Source organism: Lagopus leucura, unplaced genomic scaffold (genome assembly GCF_019238085.1).
Source record: "Lagopus leucura isolate 7727_CA_CO unplaced genomic scaffold, USGS_WTPT01 Super-Scaffold_702, whole genome shotgun sequence".
NCBI classification, from domain to species: domain Eukaryota; kingdom Metazoa; phylum Chordata; class Aves; order Galliformes; family Phasianidae; genus Lagopus; species Lagopus leucura.
Window position 1 is genome coordinate 29838 of NW_024962254.1, and position 21965 is coordinate 51802.

Genomic DNA, 21965 nt, shown 5'->3' on the forward strand with positions numbered 1-21965 from the left:
GCAGGGCACAAGCTGAGCTGTGATTCATCTGACAGGACGTATATGTTGGGAGGAAATGAATTGCTGCCTGCCTGCTTCTGTCCATTGACCATAAAGAGAATAGGGAAGCGTCTGCTATAAAGGTTTGCGTCTGCTCACATAAATCCCACGTTTTGAAGACTTTTCTTCATTAGATGGTGTATTTGTAGTAAAACCTCACAGCTTGCACATGTGGCTCAATGTCTTATTATTTTTTTTTTTGTCAGACTGTGAATATGGAAAACAGATTGTAATGACTTTTAATTTCTCAAAGAAGGAAGCAGGTCCTGGTGATGCTGTGGTCTGCAGTTATTCTGATGGTACAACACCAACAGGGTTGCAGCATGGAGATTGAGACCATCTCCCAGTTCAGTCCTTCCTCTTGAAAGCTGCAAAATGAGAAGAACTTCAGCTGTCAGAACTGCTTTTTCTGGGGGGGAAGAAATGGTTTTTATTTTTAGCTTTCGGATGAAATGAATAGCTAAAGCTTACGAAGCTGGTGAATGGGCCTTAATGAAAAACACGTGCTTGGCTCCAATTATGTTCATTTAAAAAGAAAGGCAATTAGTAACACCAGAGAGTGTGAACAGTAGAAAAACTGGAGCGTTAGATTCAAAGGGTGCCTGTGTGCTCAGATGCTTAATTGCATGGATTTACGAGTTAATTAAGCAGGAGGAAAAGACAGATAGCTTAGCTGTACACAAGGAAGTGCTCAGCACCTCTGTAGCTCCTGAACCTTCATGCTGTGGTGTGTGGACAAGATCCCGAGGCAGCCATGGTGCAGCTAATAAGCTGTTCACACCACATGCAAGTGGCAAATGTTCTTGCAGTCATTTCTTTATGAAGAAGAGAGGCTGAAATGCTGAAGGGTTTTTCTCCCCCTTGGCCACGTCGTCATATTTCCTGACAGATTCACTTCAAGGCTTTCTGAGTGTTCTGTAGCTGGTTGTGACAGGCTCTGTGCTAACATGGTTCACCTCTCAGAGCTCACTCAGCATGGGCCACCTCTACCTGAGGTCATATTGTGGCTGTGTCCCTCTAAGTGAGCTCTCAACGTGTGCAGTACTGACTGGAATAGATTCAGATTTACTCTTCGCTCAGGTTTTTTTCTCCTTTAAACTTTGGAGGACAGTTTTTCACATTAAGAGGTATTGGGAAGATGGGATGTGCTGACAACTGCTACAAAAAGGACTTAGCCCTGTAGATTAAAATCTCTCCTTCAGTTCCTAAATACAAAAAAGCCATGTCTTGGGTCCTACAATTGTTCTTGCAGCCTGGTCTGGTGGTTGGCAGCTCCGCATGTAGCAAGGGATCATTGTGTCCTTTTCAATCCCAATCTGGAGAACTAGAGCAATTCCAGGGAGCACATGAGCTTTCATTAAACAAAGCATCTTCTCCCAGTTCTGCTGATAAGAGAATAAATTTGGCTGCAGTGTCCTGAGCAGCTGAACTTGGCTTTTCAAAGCAGCTCAAAACACCAGGTGAGCAGCTCTGCTGTTTTTCACGTTCCAATAACAGCTCAGCTTCACTGAGCTTAAATGGCCAAAGGTGGGCAGTGACAAGACACTGCTTGGAGGGGGAACAAAGCTCAGCTTTTCAACTATTACTTCCTTACTAGAGGCAGGGAAATGTATGAGCCTCTTCTCTTTTGGACTGAATCAAATGAGCAGCTGTGCAGTATTGAACCTGGTCACGTTGATCATACAACCATAGACTGGCCTGGGTTGCAAAGGAGCACAAAGCTCATCCAGTTCCAACCCCCTGCTGTGTGCAGGTCACCAACCAGCAGCCCAGGCTGCCCAGAGCCACATCCAGCCTGGCCTTGAATGCCTGCAGGTTTGGGGCATCCACAGCCTCCTTGGGCAGCCTGTTCCAGTGCCTCACTACTTTTTGTTCAGCTCTACCTCGCTTGGGAAAGCAGCTTTTTAACAAATGGATCAACTGGTGATTAATTCCTTCTGTCTTTAGCAGGGGTTGTAACTAACTAATCCTGGAGTTAATCCCTGAAATGAGGAACAAAGAGACCAAGCATGCAGTCAGTGGAAGCAGTTCAGCATCCATGGAATTACATGAGCCAAACGGGGTAACTGACTTTGGGCACCTGTCCCTTTAGGATATTGGTAGGTGTGTGGTAGGAAATGAAGGGACAGAGGAAAGATTTTTGCATTTTAAAGTATGCCCTGAGAATTATGCTGTCTGTTTCTAGCTTTTTTTTTTTTTTTTTTTTCCCCCCTTCTCTCTTCTTAGAGAAGGATCTCAATTCATAGCTGTGACCAAAGCCTTTTTAAATGTTTTTCTGCAGTGGCCAGACTTGATGTTTCTAACTAGGGAAGATTTCCACCTGGAAGACTTGGCTCTCTGCTCTGTGTAGGCAGCCAAGGCAAGGCAGGCATCCTCTTGGCTTTGGACATGAGCACCCAGGTGGCTTAAAGCCAGCATAAATAAATATGAACTGTAATCAGACCTCTGGAGTGCCTCTGTAGACTGCAGTGAGCAGCGCTGAAATGGATGAGCCTGTCAGGTGTGATCCCCTTTCACCTTAAAACTCACGTGGCTCAGAGTTGTGGGGTAGCATCTTCCTGGGATGGGAAGCAGTGATGGAGGTGGAAGTGGAAATGGAGATCTGTGCTTTTTGAGAGGCTTGTTACGGATTTCCATCTGTAGCATCACAGTTTGAGGCAAAGCACTTCCCAGGGGTTTCACTCGTGTGGTGCTAAGCTATCTGACACTGTGACTAATCAGTCATCAGAAGAGTCCATTTCCAAGCCTGGATTTTGCCAAAATCTGTGGAAGAGAGCAGTGTGGTTCATAGCAAGTTGAAACAGTCCATGAAGCCTAAGAGAATTTTTTTGTACCTTAACACAAATGGAGGATTGGCGATCTTTCTCTGCTGTTAGCCTTATCTTCAGCTTTCCTTGCACACCACGTGAACAGGTCTGCTGGGACTCTTCCTTATTTTGGTATGGCCTTCAGCACAATACACTAACTTCCTTCTCTCACCCTGGGTAGCAATCTCAATGAAGATTTAGATCAGAAAATAGCTCGCCACGCCAGGGAAGGTCTGTACTGTGTTGTGACTGAGAACAAATGCAATGGGTTCAAGATCTCTCACTGGGAGAATGCTCTGAGAGCAGTATGGGGGCGATGGTCCTGTATGGAGCAACTGCAGAATACTTCTGCGAGAGCTCAGACCATCCCTCTGCTCTTTGTCTTGTGGTAGATCCCTCCTCTGCTTCAGCTGTAGTCAAGATCTGTGAATTAAAACAAGGCTGCTAGAGGCCTCAGGTTTTGAGCCTGCATTACTGGGGGAAATGGGTGCTCCACTTGGAGGCTTTCTCCTTTTCTGCTCACAGCCCACGCTGTAGTGAAGGTGATCCAGGGAACTACAGGCCTGTCAGCCTGACATCGGTGCCAGGGAAGGTGATGGAACAAATCCTCCTGGGAGAGATCACACAGCTTGTCCACGGGATCAGGCCCAGCCAGCACCGGTTCATGAAAGGCAGGTCATGTTTGACCAACCTCATCTCCTTCTACGACTGGGTGTCCAAACTGGTAGATGAGAGAAAGGCAGTTGATGTAGTCTACCTGGACTTTAGCAAAGCCTTTGACATGGTTTCTCACAGTATCCTTCTGTGGAAACTGGCTGCCCATGGCTTGGACAGTTTTACCCTCCATTGGATAAGGAACTGGCTGGAGGGCCGTGCTCAACGGGTGGTGGTCAATGGAGTGAAGTCCAGCTGGAGACCTGTTACAAGTGGTGTCTCCCAGGGGTCGGTACTGGGGCCCATCCTGTTTAATGTCTTCATTGATGACTTAGATGAAGGGATTGAGTGCACCCTGAGTGAGTTTGCAGATGACACCAAGTTGGGAGGTGGTGTCGATGTGCCTGAGGGCAGGGAGGCCCTGCAGAGGGATCTAGGTAAGCTGGATCACTGGGCTGAGATGAATGGGATGAAGTTTAACAAGGCCAAGTGTCGGGTTCTGCACTTTGGCCACAACAACCCCATGCAGCGTTACAGGCTTGGGGATGAGTGGTTGGATGATTGTGAAGAGGAAAGGGACCTTGGGGTGTTGGTTGATGCTCGGCTGAACATGAGCCGACAGTGTGCTCAGGTGGCCAAGAGGGCCAACAGCATCCTGGCCTGCATTAGAAATAGTGTGGCCAGCAGGAGCAGGGAGGTGATCATCCCCCTGTACTCAGCACTGGTGAGGCCGCACCTCGAGTACTGTGTTCAGTTTTGGGCCCCTCACGACAAGAAAGACATTGAGGCCCTGGAACGTGTCCAGAGAAGGGCAACGAAACTGGTGAGGGGTCTGGAGCACAAGTCTTATGAGGAGCGGCTGAAGGAGCTGGGATTGTTCAGTCTGGAGAAGAGGAGGCTCAGGGGAGACCTCATTGCTCTCTATAACTTCCTGAAGGGAGGTTGTGGTGCAAAAGGGTCTGGCCTCTTCTCCCAGGCAAATAGTAGGACCCGAGGAAATGGCAAGAAGTTATACCAGAGGAGGTTTAGGTTGGATATTAGGAGAAACTTCTTCTCTCAGAGAGTGGTCAGGCACTGCAATGGCTGCCCAGGGAGGTGGTGGAGTCGCCATCCCTGGCAGTGTTCTAGAGGTGCCTGGATGAGGAGCTACGAGAGATGATTTAGTAGCTTGTGGTACTGATAGGAATGGGAGGGTGGTTGGACTGGATGATCTTGCAGGTCGTTTCCAACCTTGTGATTCTGTGTGACTCTGTGATCCTCACATTGGCTCCTTTAGATGCTTCTCCTTCTGGAGGCCTTCTTAGCTGCTCATCTGATGGGTTTTGTGTTTGGTTTTTTTTCCCTTCTCCAATTGCAAGTAGCTGAAAGCATCCACTGGTGCAGTGTCCACATGGCCTTGATTATTCAGCCACTTAATTCGAGTCCTACCTATGGAAGTCAACTTGAAACCGTTTGAGAGGATGATGGAAAGTATCTGAAAGCATCTTCTGTGAGCTCCTTGCAATGCTGACTCTTGCAGAGGTTTAATGCTGTAAATAAATGAGCCAGGCTTGCATTTTATTCCCTACTGCCTTCTCTTGTCCTCCATCTGCTTTTGACAAATTGTAGGAGTAGGTTCCCAAGGAAAGTGGGAAGGGGAGTCTATGATTATAAATTAAGAGACTTTTCTTGTGGGAAAGTAAATGCAGACAGTGACGGTTTAAGGGGCTGTGTAAGAAATGTGCTACAGCTGGCTGGCACTGCCTGTAATCTAATCTCTGGTCTGATTTAAAGAACTGTGTGTTGCATTTCTTTATTAGGAAAGTCTTGGCTTTGTTTAGTAGTAGGTTGGAGTATTTTACTTCCAGGATGCTGCGTCTCACCAATGGCCAGAAGCAATCTGTTCTGTTTTTAAATCCCTGGTAGTAATTCTCAGTTTAAATTTAGGCTTGTCGTCGTTCTGGCAAATGAGACTTGAGGCATTTGTTTCTCTTGAGAAGTAGTGCAGTATGTGACTGCTGTCATTAATTGATGTATTTATGGCTTCAAGCTCCATACGTGAAATATCCAGATGACTGATAGAAGCAGATATTTGGGGTGTGTGGTGGAACTACAGAATATCAAATGTTGAATAAAGCTGAGGCATTTCATTAACGTAAACATAAACGTATGTTGGCTTAATAGGCAAAACCATCAGTGGACTCCCAGCTTTTTGTCTTTTTTTTTTTTTTTAAGCCAGGAATGGAGTTGCTGTGTAAAGCAGTAAATCAGCAGAGCAATTAACAACCCAGAGGAATATCTCACTTGGAAGATACGGCCTTTCAGTACCTAAAGGGAGCCTACAAACAGGAGGGGAATCAACTCTTGGGAAGGCGAGATAACTGCAGGACAAGGGGAAATGGTTTGAAGTTGAAGGAGGGCAGATTGAGGTTGGATGTCAGGGGGAAGTTCTTTGCTATGAGAGTGGTGAGGTGCTGGAACAGCTGCCCAGAGAGGCTGTGATGCCCCGTCCATCCCTGGAGGTGTTCAAGGCCAGGTTGGATGGGGCCCTGGGCAGCCTGGGCTGCTATGAAATGGGGAGGTTGGTGGCCCTGTATGTGGCAGCAGGGTTGGAGCTTTGTGATCCTTGAGCTCCCTTCCAACCCAGGCCATTCTGTGATTCTATGATGATACAGCAGAGTGAAAGAAGTGTGGTTCAGATGAAGCTTCAAGTGAAGCTATGCAGTTGTACAGTGCAAACTGGAAGAGGACAAACATGCCATACAGCACGTTCCCAAGCTGTGAAAGTTAAGTTGTACCCTTGTGCTGTGCAGTCTTTGGGACATTGGGAAAACTGCTTTATTGTGTTAACAAGACTAGAACATCGTTGCTAACAAGTCATGTAATAGTGAAGAAGTTCAAAACTGGACAGGTTTTTTTTCCCAGGTTTGTACCCAGGTTGAGTTGATTTCCAGAGCATCAAATTCAACCTTAAAGATGTTCAAAGACATCAAACGACTCAGGTTTTTATTGGCAGAACACTGACTGAGTACTAGAATGATTTCAGATCTTAAAGCCAAGCTGAAAGGTGCTTTTTGGGGGGAGGGAGAGGAAGCACTTGAAAAACATTGGAGAAATGCTCAGAGATGTGGTGCCCAGAGAAATTCACAGAGAGGTGGGGGTGCTCCTTCCCTGGAGATGCTGAGGATCAGGCAGGATGAGGCTCTGAGCACCTGATGGAGCTGGGGGTGTCCCTGTGCGCTGCAGCAAGTGGGACCAGATGGCCTTTAGTGGCTCTATCCAACTCAGACCATTCTATGAATGCCCCAGTGAGCCCAGGTTTCATCAATTCAGGAACCAGCAAGCAGTGAAGGTGTTGAATTTTTGCCTGCAGGTTCTTCTTAAAGCAATGATGTAGATGCAGTTTTTGTTGCCTTTAAATTACAGTACATGACTGATATTTTTGTATCTATTCCCCTTCTCTCTCTTCCCTCAGATAAAAGAATATTTCCATCTTCTGCAGAGTCTCAGAAAGCCCATGTATGAGAATGGAAGGAGAACAAACAGCTTCATGCATTTCCCCTTCCAAACTGTATTAGGGTGGCCTCCCCAGTGAGGGATTTTAACGTCTGCTTTCATCTCACTGCTTTCCCAGCAGCATTGTGCAACTCACCTGATCTCAGGCAATTGCACAGCAGCTCTCAGGACCCCAAACAACAGCAGTAAATCTATCAAAGTTACGTTCCTGTTACTCTGCTGCTGGCTGACCGTGGCTGTGAGCTGCTGCAGGGACGCTGCAATGACAACACTGTTGGCTAAGATCTCTCTTTAAGAAGGCTTGAGTTTCTGCTGTAGCTGTCTTGGCTTCCCTGACCATCGATGGGAATTTGATGGCAGGCCAAGAGCCTCTCAGAGCTCTGAATTAGCTCTTAAAGTGCTGTGTAAGTGCTAATTTTAATAATAAATAATAATAAAAATCACTTAAATGATGTAGGAAGAATCCTGCGTTGGCTGATAGCGCGTAGGTTATTGCCATCAGTTGGCTTGTAGTTGTCAATTACTAAACCCATTTGGACTGTACTCAAGGCACACACTGTGCTAACTTTAGGCTCTAGCTTTGGCCGTGTTGTGCAGATGAGAAATGGAAACAAGATGTGGTCTATTAGCATTGAACTTCATCTCCATTAATTATATCTAAATTTTAATCCAGATTTATGGCCTGCATTTGGTGTTCTGTGCGTTGGTGCAGTCGTCGTTGACTTCACTGAGGTCTGTTGTGCACGTGGAGCTGATGGGCAGAGTCTCCATGCTGGTGTTCTCATGGCTTAGTTTGCATTCCTGCAGTTGGGTGACCACAGGTCTCCATGTGGGTGCAGGTAGGGGCTTTTTTAGCTGGGGAGAGTTCTGCCTATTGCTGCCTTTGTGCTGTGAAGTCCTTGCAGTTTTAATCTCGGATGGCCCAGCTGCAGGTGTGACTGTGACCTTATTGTTACTGCTTTGAAGCTCTTGGGACAACTGGAGCAAGGATGAAGGCTTGCTGATACTGCTTGACTCAGTGCAAGTGGCAGCATCTGGCTCTGAGGCAGCCAGGTTGAACTGTAGCATCTCTTTCTCTTGCAAGAAATGACAAGGTGATCTTTGGCTTAAAACCAAATCCATATTAAGACCAGGCAGTTGCTGAACTGTTTTGTGCAGCAGCCTCTAGTTTGAGAATACCCGTTTAGGCAGGGGTTCATCAAATTGAGGCGTCCTATAGTTTGTACTGGTTTAAGAGTCAGCCTTTGGTAGCTGTTTGTTCCTCACTCTCGGGTGTGGGTGGGACTCAAGGCTGTTATCAAACTTGCAGGTTCTTCAACTGAGCACGAATGTGGCAAACAAACCTCTGACAGTCTGTTAGCTTGGTGAATGCTCCTTTGATGGGTAAACCAACCCCAGCAGTGGGATTTTGCTGTGGGAGCGTTGCAGCAAGCGGGGCTGAGCTGCACTGAGTGCCTAATGGTGTTCTTCCCATAGTCATATCAGATGAAGAGGAGAAAAAGGGGAATTTACCTTTCATTCTGTCATTGCTCTTAGCAATTTCTAACGTCTGGGAAGAAAACGTTCCAGACCTTTGGAATGGAGCAGGCTGGAAACTGTTGGGTAGGAGGCTTAGATTCTGCTGGGGAAGGTGGGAAGGCAGTTCCCAATAGGAAATACACGTTTTTGAGAGGTCTTATGCCTCCAACAGGGTTGTGAGACCAATCCCAAGGGTGAACTGGTGCTGTAGGCTTCAGAAACTTGGCTCCTGTGTGCTGGTTTGCTGGGCTCAGCTGGGTTAGGTGCTGTCCTCACACTGATGAAACTGATTCCTAATAGATGCTGCGGAGTGAAGTTGGGATGCTGGAAGGTGGTGTGAGAAGCAGTGCTTTGTGATTACTTGTGGTTGAAGCATGTGGCCTGGAGATCTTGGCCTCACTGCATGCAGGCCATTGGAAGCTGCTAGCCTGAAGCTTTACGTAGCTGTGCCTCCATTGCTCCTAAATCTAAAGGAATTAGAGACTGTAAAAGGAAGGAGCTGAGCAGCCTCTTCTCTGTTGTGCTGTCATGCTTTGGTCCTTGGCTCACAGCAGATGTGTAACAATCCTTCAGTAAAATTCAGTGTTCCTTCAAAGGGACAGAAATCTTTAATTTTGGCTGAGCAGAGGTGGTCATTAAAGCCCATATGAGAACATCCTGGCAAAGTGTTTGCTTAATGCAGTGGGTAACTGCCCACTGTTTTACTGTTCTGAGCAGACCCTAGGTGAACTCTTACTCCAGCAGCATGAATAGCATCTTAACAAAAGGAGGAGTTAATTGTAGAGCCCTGATTGGGAAGAGTGCACCTGGGCTTGCATGACAAGTTCTGTGTCTTCACATTGATTCTCATTTCCTCCAAGAAATATGCTAATTTCCAATCCGTGCTCGTTAGTTTCAGGGTGCTAATGACTCCTAGATCTGCCTTTTCCCATTGCTTTCTTCTGTGTTTTCTTCAATAGGAGGTGGCAATCTGAGTTCCTCTTGCCTTGCTGGCTTCGACGTGCCTGGTACATTCACCATTAGGAGCTGTGAGAAACCTCTAACACAGCTGTGATTTCTCTTCTCTTTACAGGCTTCACAGAGCCCAGTGTGCAATTAAACAGACTCAGGTAACCGTTCAGAAAATAGGAAGGGAGATAGAAGAAAAGCTGAGATGCACATCTACAAGCAATGAGCTGGTAAGTTTGGTTACTTAAAGCCTTATTCTATGCTGTAGAAGCATAAAACTTGAAACAGGAAATCATAGAATGGCCTGGGTTGCAAAGGAGCACAGTGCTCATCCACTTCCAACCCCTGCTGTGTGCAGGTCACCAACCAGCAGCCCAGGCTGCCCAGAGCCACATCCAGCCTGGCCTTGAATGCCTGCAGGTTTGGGGCATCCACAGCCTCCTTGGGCAACCTGTGCCAGTGCCTCACCACCCTCTGGCTCAAAAACTTCCTCCTCATATCCAACCCAAACCTCCCCTCTCTCACTTGAAAACCATTCCCCCTTGTCCTCTCACTATCATACACATAAGAAGTTTATCAGGAAAACCAAACTTTAATTCTTCAAGTAAGTCCTGATGGGTTCTTGTGATGGATTTAGAGTGAGGTGAGTCTGCTGTCTGCATCTTTTTCCAACCTGCTCCCTTTGGATGAATGGAATTCATGCGAAAGCTGTTGCTCAAGTGACATGTTAATTTTAAGCAGGAATTGTACTGCACCTTGTAATAGCTTTTGGCAGTTTGTTTTGCCTGACCTGTTGCCTTCCCCTTAAAAATATACTGGCACCTGGTTTAGGTTGTGCCCAAAAGGATCTCAGTCTTTTGACTCAGGTCAAAGCAACGAGTCTGCAGAACAGAATAGCTCAACATTTAGAAGATCGTGCTGGTGCTCAAGTGGTTTGCATCTGGTGCCTTGTATAGGAGGAAAAGGCAACTTCTGTGATGTAAGCTTTAGAAGATGGATTTTGCTTTGAGAATATGCAATTTCACAAGGTGCCAAACTGTGTTTAGGGCTTGACAAAGTGTGAAAATGGGGAGGAAAAAACTGATTGCAGCGTTGCATTGTAGACAACTTCAACTCCCTTAGGAGCAATTTAACTCCATCCTAAAGCTTATTGGCCTTCTGCTGGTATCCTGGCTGTTAAAAGGCTTTTAATCATCTTTATCATCTTATCTTTCTGGTTATAAATCTCCTTGTCCCTCCTTCCAAAAGCTTTTCCTTAATAAATTTGTGAGTGCGACTACGTGAAGAGCATTAAAACCAAAACTGACAACAGCATTGCATGTGATGCAGCTTCTTAGTAAAATGATCTATAATACAAGGAAATAATTACCCACTTTTGCTTTGTTCAACAGTCAAAACTCTTCCTGGGATTCAGTTCCTCTGTAGAAATGCATGAACTATGGTTTCATTCCTTAATACTGAGTCACGTTTCCTGCTGGAGCCTTGAAGCAGGAGCCTGAGCATACGTGTGTAACTGAGGCAAACAGGCAGAGGGAAGAGCTCAGTACAGTGCTGTCTCTTTGTCACACAGCGTTAAGGATTGGTATCCTTGTTGGCTGCTTGGAAGAAGTGAAAGCTGGCTGAGTCCTATGGTGTGGCAGTGCCTGGTGGCACGTGCTCAGGGCTGCCCTTGGGTTAGGAGCTCTGTCCAGGCTAGGGCTGGATTGCAGGTTCTCTTTTCCATTTTGAATCTATCCTTAGTTATAGAATTATAGGATCATAGGATGGCTTGGGTTGGAAGGGAGCTCAAGGATCATGAAGCTCCAACCCCCCACCAATGCAGGGCCACCAACCTCCCCATTTCACAGCAGCCCAGGCTGCCCAGGGCCCCATCCAACCTGGCCTTGAACACCTCCAGGGATGGACGGGGCATCACAGCCTCTCTGGGCAGCTGTTCCAGCACCTCACCACTCTCACAGCACAGAACTTCCCCCTGACATCCAACCTCAATCTTCTCTCCTTCAACTTCCAACCACTTCCCTTTGTCCTGCAGTTATCTCCCCTTTCAAAGAGTTGATTCCCCTCCTGTTTGTAGGCTCCCTTTAGGTACTGCAGGCTGCAATGAGGTCACCTTGCAGCCTTCTTTTCTCCAGACTGAACAAGCCCAGCTCCCTCAGCCTGTCTTCGAGGGGGAGCCCTGCAGCCCTCTGCTCATGGTTATTCTCAACCAGCATTTGGAACTGAAAGCACACTCGTAGTAGAAAACTCCGCTTTGCTGTGCTGACAGCAGCATCATTTCCTAGTGAAGAGAATGCCTCAAAGGAAAAAAAACTGATTCTATTAAAGATGCAGAAAGTGAGAAGCACGTAGAGGAAATAAATCCTTAAAACTTTGAAGATGGGAATCCTTCTAATGTAACTGCATAATGACACAGTCTGTTCTCTACTCTATGTTCTTTTGTATCCTTTTTTTCTCCTCACACTGAGGCTGGGATGGGATTTAATAGTGCAACTCAGACATTTCCAGCCTTTTTCCAGCCTCCTGCCTGGCTTTGGCATAGACTCCTCATTACTCACCTTCCTCCTGTGACCAAACCCTTTGCCAGGGAATTCTCGCTGTGCTCTCACTGCTCTGCTGTTAGCATCCATGTGTCTGTCCTGGGGGACTTTCCTGTTGCCTCTCCTTCATCTTCTGATTTCTGCCCTGGGCTGGGTTGCATCACAGAGCACAGGAGAGGAGATGGATCCTGCAGGACAAGCAAGCACAGCTGAGTTTTTCTCCTTCCAAAGCAGTGAAATGATTTTGGTCCCTCGTAATCTATTACATGTGGTTATTTATTGCCTCACCTTTTTCTCTGTTAGATGCTGGTCTTGTTCTGTTTCTTCTTGTCACCTCTTTCGTGGATTTACCTACGTGAAGAAAAACTGAAAAATAAATAGGTTGCTTTTACTACTTTTTCACCTATTTTATTCTTCTTCCACAAGAAAAAGGAGAGTGAATGTTTACAGTTGAAGATCCTGGTGCTACGTAATGAACTGGAGAGGCAGAGGAAGGCCCTTGGTCAAGAAGTAGCTTTGTTACATAAGGAAAAGAATACTTTACATGACAAAGGTGAGCATACAGATGTTCCTGCTTTGCTGCAGGTGTTCATAATCTGAACAGAAGAGATTTAAAGCTGTGCTAACTAAAATTTCCTGAAAGAAATCGGAAGAGCTGCTCTGTAGTGCAGTAAGCAGGAGCAGTGGTACCATGCAAGTGTATTTTAATGCCATGAGGGATGTTTTTGAGCCTGTGACTAGGATCCCATTCTAAGTGTTACAAGACAAAAATCATCCTTAGTAGCTTCTATAGCAAGTAAAAGGTGAAATGCTTAATCACTTTGGCCTTTTCTTTTACACTGAAAGTGTCCTATGGTGAAATGCTGCATGGTTGTGCCTTCAGAGCTCACCAGCAGCTGTTTAACATGGATGTCTGATCTTGGTGGAGAAGTTTTTCTGAAATTCCAGATAATTCTGGCTGTGTTTAAGCTATGTCAACTAAATTATGCTGCCACAGTGGCCGTGGAGGAAACAGGTCTTAAAAGAGAATGAGGTTTTGTAGGCTGCACTTGGCTGTTGGATGTTGTATAGGGCATGAAGAGTGACACTGCAGTTCCCCAATTTGGCAGCATGACACAGAAAATGAGCACCTGGGAGTAAATGAAAGGGCCAGTGCCAACACTTGGACTTTTTAAGGTTAGATACTGATGATAACTAAGAAAATCTTTGGTACTGCTTGTTCTTGTTTCCTGATTCCTCTTATTGCTTAGGAAATGCATTTGAGGCTGAGTATCAGAAGCATCAAGAGCGCAATGAATCCCTGCATGAATTAAGAAAAGAATGCACTGCAAAGAGGTAAAAGGACCCATGTTTTGGGTTTTTTTTTTTTTTTTCCTTCCCCACTTGCCTGCAATTGGAAAGGAAGTGCAGGTTTGAGAGCAAGGCATTAAAAGGGAACATCTGTGGTGCAGATTTCTTCCTGCTGTCACTGCTTCTTTTAAGAGATGCTCCAGTTCCTGGAAAGCAGAAGTGATAATGAACGGTAGCAAGTGTAGAAAAAGATGCTTTGTTGCACTCTAGGACTTTCCTGCCAATTTTGGTGAAGCACTGCTTCGTAGCAGTTAATTGTCATAGTCAAAACATGCCTGTGATAAGAGAGACAGCTGATAAAAAGCTAGTGTTGTCTCCTGCGTTTATCTTAATGCAAGTATTTTGCTGAGGGAAGGGGGGGGTGATACTTGGGAAGGCGTGGGAAAGGTGATGGGTGCTGATATTTATTGGAAGCTTTTGAAGAAGGTAATGATTCGGGCTTCTTTTTCCCCAAAGAGAACTGTTCCTGAAGACCAATGCCCAGCAGACCGCTCGATGCAAGCAGTTGCTCTCAGAGCTGTCCTACATCTACCCTATTGACCTGGTATGTTTCAGGGGGGGTTCTCAAATCTGTGCTTGGTGTAAGAAACAGGAAGCTCATACCTGCAGCAAACCAAGCCTCTGTTTTCTTCAGGATGAAGCTTCCCCTTCACTCACGTGCTGCTTTTTACAGCTTTTTCTTGGATTTGGGCCTCAGGCTGTAAACCTCACACGGAGAGGAATTATGCCAGCATCTCTCAAATAATCTACACTCTAAGAGTAGAATGTAACTATAACTTAATGGATACTTGCCACTTCCTGTATAAGTGTATAAAGCAACCCTGGCAGTAGGCTAGCTTCACTCTAATGGGGCTCACAAAACCAGATGTCAAAATATAGAGCTCCTCAGCCTTTCTGTGCACTGCATTAAGATAGAGCTCTTCCTCTTCAAACAGAAAACCCATTTATTTCTGAATTACTTGAGATGTGGGCTGAAACGTTACCACAGTCTGTCTGGGTGTCATTGGGTGTTCAGTTTGTCTTTACAAGATGTGCTTTGTTGTCTGTGGGTTTTGTGTAGGCTTCTGTTTTCTGGCTGTCGTTGTCCCATTCTCACTTTGTTTTTAAACTTGCAGAATGACCAAAAGGATTACTTTGTTTGTGGAGTCAAGCTTCCGAACTCTGAAGACTTTCAAGGTAGCTGGATATTTAATTCACTTCTCACAGCTGCTTCTGCACTCAATAAAATTAAGTAAACTGATGGCAACAGTGAAGGATTTGCATTTCTGATTGGAAAGGTGTGGAGTGGAAGAAAACTTGCTCAGTATTTGGTCCTAATTCCTTGCTAGTGCAAAGGTAGTTTGACCCTCAAAACAGTGCCTTTGTATCTTGAGTTTAAATGGTGATGCACATAAATATGACTTCAAATCTGCCTGACTACTTCCTGCCATGGTATGGCAGTATTTTACAAGCAAGCTTCTGCTGTAGCTTCTGACATCATCTTTTTGCAGAAGCAAACACACGCCTGCCTGTGTCACAGTCATACAGGTGGCTGTGTGCATTCATCTGCAGGTGTTGGATGTGATTTGGAACTGCCTTAAACTCTTGGAAAGAGGAGATAACAGCAGGACAAGGGGAAATGGTGTGGAGTTGAAGGGAGGGAAGATTGAGGTTGGATATCAGGGGGAAGTTCTGTGCTGTGAGAGTGGTGAGGTGCTGGAACAGCTGCCCAGAGAGGCTGTGATGCCCCGTCCATCCCTGGAGGTGTTCAAGGCCAGGTTGGATGGGGCCCTGGGCAGCCTGGGCTGCTGTGAAATTTGGAGGTTGGTGGCCCTGCATTGGTGGTGGGAGGTTGGAGCTTCGTGATCCTTGAGGTCCTTTCCAACCTGGGCCATTCTGTGATGATCCTATGAAAATTCCCTTGAATTTCTTGTTCCCAGTTCACTCTGCCAGGCATATATGATTTCTGGGGCAAAAACTTCAATCATGAGATGGTAGGAATGAATTTGTGCTACTGATTGGTGCGTTATTAAATGCCCAATTAATGAAGCATAATCTTTAAAGGAATCACAGAATGGCTTGGATTAGAGGGAACCTCAAGGATCATGAAGCTCCTACCCTCCTGCTGCAGGCAGGGCCACCAGCCTGCAATTCATGGGAAGGCAATGCTGTGCATTTTTGGCCTGTCTCAGTGCTCTGATATTAACTCCTCGTTAAAAGAATGATTAACTCCTTATATCACAGGCTCTAGAAATACTGCATTACTGGGGAGAAGTACTAAACATTGAAGTTAATGAAATAGGGGGTTACATTTGAAAAGCAGCTAACTGTCTAATAGCACTGCAGCCTCTCTTGTTCTAGGGGTCAGTGTGATGCTGGAGGTGCTGAGCATCATTAAAAGCTTTATTAGAGGAACTTAGATTAGCTGATTGCCCAGGGCTGGTTGTTATGCTGTTTATATTGGTGTTCTCTTGCAAAGAAAGGAAAGAAATCATGGAGAAAAAAAAAAACAAAAAACAACAAAGCAAAGCAGAAAGGAAAAGAACTTTTTAGCTTTGAAAGGGTAAAACTGAAGGGAGGACATCAGCCATTTAGTAGAAGAGGCATTTAATAAAAGGAACAAATGGTGAACTGCAAAGAATTGTAAAGCAGTCTGTTGGCTTCACTTGCATCTGTTCTTAAGCTATAGCTTCTGATAACTTCCTCAATTACATTGTTTGCTGAGCAGTGAGGATGAACTTGTGCTGAGTCTGCATGGAGATTCAATTGATTATTTAATGTTCTTTTTATGATTCACAGCGAAAGATGACGGAAGCATCGCTGTTGCCCTGGGCTACACCGCTCATTTGGTTTCAATGATCTCCTACTTCTTACAAGTGCCACTCAGGTATCCCATAATTCACAAGGGCTCCAGGTCTACAATCAAAGATAACATCAACGACAAACTGACAGAGAAAGAGAGAGAGTAAGTATGCCACCAGATGTACTGCTTTCTTCAAAGCAACAGGTCAGCAATAAAGCACACCTGAACTCGAGCAGTCCTGTGTGCTCAGCTGGGTTACTGATCTTGAAGTTATTTGTTGCAGTCTTCAGTAGCTTTGTGACAGTACTTTTGAGTTTCAGATGGCCAAATGCTGTGATCTGACAGTAGTTAGTTCAGCTTTGTCATCTGGGGTTGTTTGGTAGGCATATGCTGTTGATGAGGCATCTGATAATGACAGCAAAACCTGAATAGTGTGCCTGGTAGGTAAGCTGTGGGTTCTGATGGAAAAGCTCACCTTCTTGTGTTCCTTCTGACTATGGGAATGAAATGCACGTAGCAGAAGTTATAACATAACCTTTAGTGAGGCTGCCAGTGCTGCTGTAGTGCTTGCAATGAAATAAACAGCTTTCTTTAACACAGAGGATTTTGAACAGGTAGAAAAAGAGTATTATGGATTGTTACCTACTAATAAATCAGTGCTCAGTGAAGAGGTTTTCATCTGGTCTGTGTTCACTGACCTTCAGTGCACACCTCAGCTATTGCTGTGCTGCTAGAAAACTATCTTGCTGTCCTTAAATCCACCCTGAGTGTTTTCTCTTGCCTTTTGGCTCTCTGCCTGTTTTCTCGCTGTCTCTGCACCTGCGTGCTTCCTTATGAAAGCAGTGACAATTACTGCCTGAGCTTTGCTTTGTAGCCTGCAGCTCAAAGGAATGCGACGCTGACCAGCTGTGGGAGGCCAGCTGCTCCACTCTGATCCTCTGTGCCTGCAAACAGTTGCAAAGTCAGGTTTGCAGCACCAGTAACTTCCTTATGTGGTGGTTTTTTTTTTTCTTCCCCCACTTGTAACGTTTGAAAAAGGAGCAAAGGAAACGGCTGGGGGAAAATAGCTGTCTGTATTTCCTGATTCAGAGCACAAAACCTTCTCTTTGGATGCACACAATGGAAGCTTTGTAGTATTTTAGCAGCATTTCCTAATAGTTCAATCAAGATGGAAGGGTCTTTCCGTGTTGTGCATAGTTGGGAGGGTTGGGATTCTTGAAGCATCCGATTTCTTTTTGAAGCTCAGTAACTTCTGGCAGGCCAGCAGAGGTAATTTGCCTTCAGAATTAAGCTGTCACTGAGGTCTTACTGTTCTGACAAGATAAAATACGGATTGCAGTAGTTGTCCTGCAAATGATTTTTGATACCAGTTTAATAACTTGCCCAAACATTTCCTGGATAACTTACACAAACACATTAACGTTCTATTAAGAATTGTCGTCTAAGCATATGTAAATCCCCTCCATACATCTCATTTAGAAGAGCAGCAAGCTGAAATGTTTCTGTCTGGAAAACAAATTTGAGGAATAGAGCTGCCTGTGTGTGGGTGTCTGAAGATTAAACCAATTTCCTGTTGTCTGAGACAAAGTGGATGGTTTTAGTCCTTGAGGCTCCAGCCTTCCAAACCCTCAGGACTCAGTGCTGTATTTCACAATAGGTTTCTGAAAAGGAGAAGGTTCAGCTAAGCTATATTAAGGTTCAGCTTCAGCTATATTAACCCCTATTGGGCTGTTTACCTGCGTTCTGTAAGATTGTTTCAGGATTAACTCCTGCCTGAGATCTTCTCTGCCCAGCTATTGGGGAGCCAGTCCCTCCAAACTCTCAGGTGACTTGAGTTGCTATAGGAAACCTCAACTGTCTTAACTTGCACTTTTCCTTCTAGTCTGATAGCTTGTGTTTCTCACCTGCTCCTAACTGAACGGAGCACAGCAATTAACATGATTACATTTCTTTGTTTCAGTAACCTGCCCTTGAGCAGTGACTCAGTGATCCTTATGGGTCCCTTCCAACTTGGGGTCTTCTATGGTTCTAGTTGCTGGCACTGAAGCATGCACACAGCAGGGGGCTGTGGTTAGCATCTCCCCTGCATCCAGCCCCATTACTGTATGTCACTGGCAGGTATTGTAGATATTTTGCAATTGCAGAGGTGCTGGTATTTATTATCTACTCAGTACCTGTTCCCTCTGTATCCTATTAATGCATTTGGGCACTACTAAAAGGCTGTATTTATGGCTTCCTGAGCCAACATAAAGCAAGAATAGAACTTTGAGTGAATACCTCGTTAACACGTTTCCTCAGCGGTCCCTTTCAGCATCTTCAGAGTGCATCATACATATAAGAGGAAGCAGCACCCCTTCCAAAGGCTCTGAATACAGAACTCCCAAATTGAAGCTGCTTAGCACAGCAGTGAGTTCCTTCCAGTGGCAAACAAACACCCTTGCTAAATAAGCTACCTAAATTCCTTGGCACTGCGGAATAGAAACACTTCATCTTGTTTTCGTAAACATGGTAAGAATGCTGAAAGTGAACTGGTGATGACCTGTGCTGATGCTTTCTGTCAAGTCCTGCATTTAATGTTCTGTTAGCCTGCTCCCAGAGTTTTAAATAAGGCATAGCTTCTGATTTGTAGCAAAATAAGAAATGCTTTCTGGAGTAAGACATGCTTTGAGTAACTGCCTGCGTTGGTGGTGCTGCCTTTGTCATATTATTTTTAGATAGTCTCAGGTCTTGTCTTGAAATGCTGATATAAGCTAAACATCTTGCAAGGTGAACACTGCTTTTTGCTCTACCTGAATCTCTGTTTGAATCTTTTCAAAGGATATTGGTCTTGTTGTTTGTTTGATTACAGTTGTGTGTACTTATGCATCTGTTTGAGAGTCTTTTGGCTTCTGTGCTGCCTCAAGGCTCTAATTACTCTCTGTGTTTTGTAGTTGAAGCTTCACATGACTCAAGTTTTAAGTATAGAATACCAGAGAAGCTGTGGCTGCCACATCCCTGGAGATACCCAATGCCATGGATGGGACCCCAGGCAGCTGAGCTGGTGGGGGGCACCCAGCCCACAGCAGGGGTTGGAACTGGATGGGCTTTAAGGTCCTTTCCAACTCAAACCATTCTATGATTCTGTTTTGTGCTGCCATTTATGTAGGCTTAACTCAAACAAGACCACATTGTGTCAGCCCATTGTGTTTCGTGAGTGTAATCAAGATTTGTATATAATTATTGAGCAGTTGAAGTATTTCCTAGCTTTGAGACAAACCTGTGCAAACTATTTGCATTTTTCACTTCTGATGAGATTGCTCCAACATAAGAGTGAAAGTGGTATCACAGAACAGCTGCCCAGGGCCCTCATCTGACCTGGCCTCAAGTGCCTCCAGACATGGGACATCACAGAATCATAGAATCACCAAGGTTGGAACAGACCTCAAAGCTCATCCAGTCCAACCGTTCCCCCATTCCCAACAGCTCCCACTGAACCCCGTCCCTCAACACAACATCCAGCCTTTGCTTGAACACCCCCAGGCTCGGTGCCTCCCCACCTCCCTGGGCATCCATTGCAGTGCCTGACCACCCTTTCTGAACAGTAATACTTCCTCATGTCCAGCCTGAATCTCCCCTGCCGTAGCTTGAAGCCATTCCCTCTGCTCCTATCACTGATGACACGAGAGCAGAGGCCGACCCCCAGCTCACTACAACCTCCCTTCATGCAGTCATAGAGAGCAATGAGGTCTCCCCTGAGCCTCCCCTTCTCCAGGCTGAACATTCCCAGCTCCTTTAGCCTCTCCTCATATGGCCTGTGTTCACATCCACAGAGTCAAGAATTTCCTTCTAACATCTAATAACATAGACTTAAAATGAGTTGTATTTCTGTAGGTGCCAAGAGCTTAGAGCCTGATTTCATTTGTTGCTTAGTCCGCTTGGTAAAGCAGCAGACGCACAAATCGTTAGAACCAGGTCAGTGGGATGAGGCCACTTTGTAATTCAACATGAAATGTGGATGGCTGTCAGATCTTCAGCACGCTTCTGTGTTCCTCCAGGATGTAAAACAGCAATGAGTTCATCTCAAGGCATCTTATTTACAGCCAGAGCTGATGGATGCTTGGCCAGAGAACCGTAGAGTTGTGTGAACGTTAATGTATTTGCATGGCTTTGTTGATTGAATCCCATTCGAACCTGCAGGGTTTGTAGCTTGTTTTGGGGTGCTTTTAATTGGTTTAAGAGGCCAAACTCGAGAGAAATGGAGAAGTTAGAGTAGTCAGGCCAGGTGTACTTTTAATGTGCATGTGTTTGAGCAGTTCGTTCCATGGGCTGGGGTTACACGTAAGACAAGCTTGTTTGCACTAATAAAGCAAGCTTCCATTTTACTGTGTGTGGCTCACACAGGACTGAGTCAAGCAGTCTCAGTTATGACCAGCAAGTTGTGATGCGAGAAGTTCTGCCTGTTGGACCCGAGGAAAGGAAAGCTGGCATCGAAACTGATTCTGTGACAACAGTGCTGCCATGTTACCTAGCTGGATTTGCAAACAAGAGGAGCAAAGCCTTGCTGAGCAGGCATGTAGGCAATGCTTGGAGTGCTGGGAAAGCACAGATTGAATGAGCTCAACCTAAGAGTGCTTCATGCTGCTGTTTCTAAGAATGTGCAAGCTGAAAAGGAGAGGAGGTGGCTATTGCTTTGTGTCCAGCTGCAGATAAACCACTTGCAACACAGCCATCTGAAATACTGTGACACAGGCAAGTGAAGAATAACTTCACACTGATGCTAACTTCATCCAGCAGGACAGGGGAATCTTTAATCACGTTTGGTGCTTCAGCAGGGTTGATAAAATGGCAGCTCTGGGGGAGGGGGAGGAGGGGGATCTTGGCAAACTGGAATCAGATGGAGGGAGATGGTTTGTTGAGAAATCTAATAGCTGTCAAAGCAGAATTGATTCTTTGTGGTAGATTGAGTGCGTGTTAAGTGTTCAACTGTGTTGCTCAAAGAATGCTTTTTGCCATGAACTTATCTTGAACTGCTATTTCTGCCTTCCACATTCTTGAGGATATTTAGCTAGAATCCAGGGCTGTTTTATTCTTGATCACCAAAAACAGTGCTTTTTGCCTTCATTGGGCCATCATCGTTACGGTGCACAGATTATAAATGACATCAGGTGCTCTTTAATGAACGTAGATGACATTAACGCTGGCTCTGGGAGCTTGACAGCTTGAGCATGCTGCTAGCCAGGCTGAGAAAGCAGAGTTTGCTTATTGCAGTAGATGAGCCCACCGCCCCCAGACATCCACAGCTGAAACATGTTTCTGTGGAGATGTACTGGTCTTTGCTTACTCCCATTAGAACTCAGTGCTCCTGATGAGGTTATTATTCAAAACATTACTTCATTTTTCAAGGAGCGAGGACTTGACCTCCTTCAAGTGTCCTCTGGTTAAAAACGATCCCTCCGTGGCAGGGAGATTTAGAGCTCTGATAGCAAGGCTGTCTGCTCTATCCATACAGTCAGTCCTTATGGTGTGATATTCATCACAGCAAGCCTTGGGTTCAAGCTGCAGTGTGTCAGAGAGATGCACAATCAACAGAAACCCATCCTTGTTGCACACATTGCTGGCTGAGCTCTGTAGGTGTGTGAAAGTCTTATTTGCTGAACTAGTAGAAAGATATCTTCATTTTTTTTCATTACTACTTATAAATTTGCAACTGGCTTATCAAGGCTTTCATAACCTGGATCTTTGGGTTCTTTCCCTACGTACAGCCTGTACATATTGAAGTGATTGTATGTTCACCAAGAGCAAGGTCACAGCAGTTACACTGCTTAATAGAAAGATGGCAGTGCTTCTGCTTTTGAT

At 45.3% G+C, this 21965-nt stretch overlaps 1 protein-coding gene across 2 annotated transcripts in view; it reads left to right on the forward strand.

The window, feature by feature from the left end:
- UVRAG (UV radiation resistance associated) overlaps positions 1–21965 on the forward strand; it is a 60400-nt gene that overhangs the window by 22194 nt on the left and 16241 nt on the right. For both annotated transcript variants that reach the window (XM_042862532.1, XM_042862531.1), the window contains exons 7-12: positions 9586–9691; positions 12425–12551; positions 13249–13333; positions 13805–13892; positions 14464–14524; positions 16127–16292. In XM_042862532.1, the coding sequence (XP_042718466.1) occupies positions 9586–9691; positions 12425–12551; positions 13249–13333; positions 13805–13892; positions 14464–14524; positions 16127–16292 (633 nt within the window). The remainder of the gene's footprint in view (positions 1–9585; positions 9692–12424; positions 12552–13248; positions 13334–13804; positions 13893–14463; positions 14525–16126; positions 16293–21965) is intronic.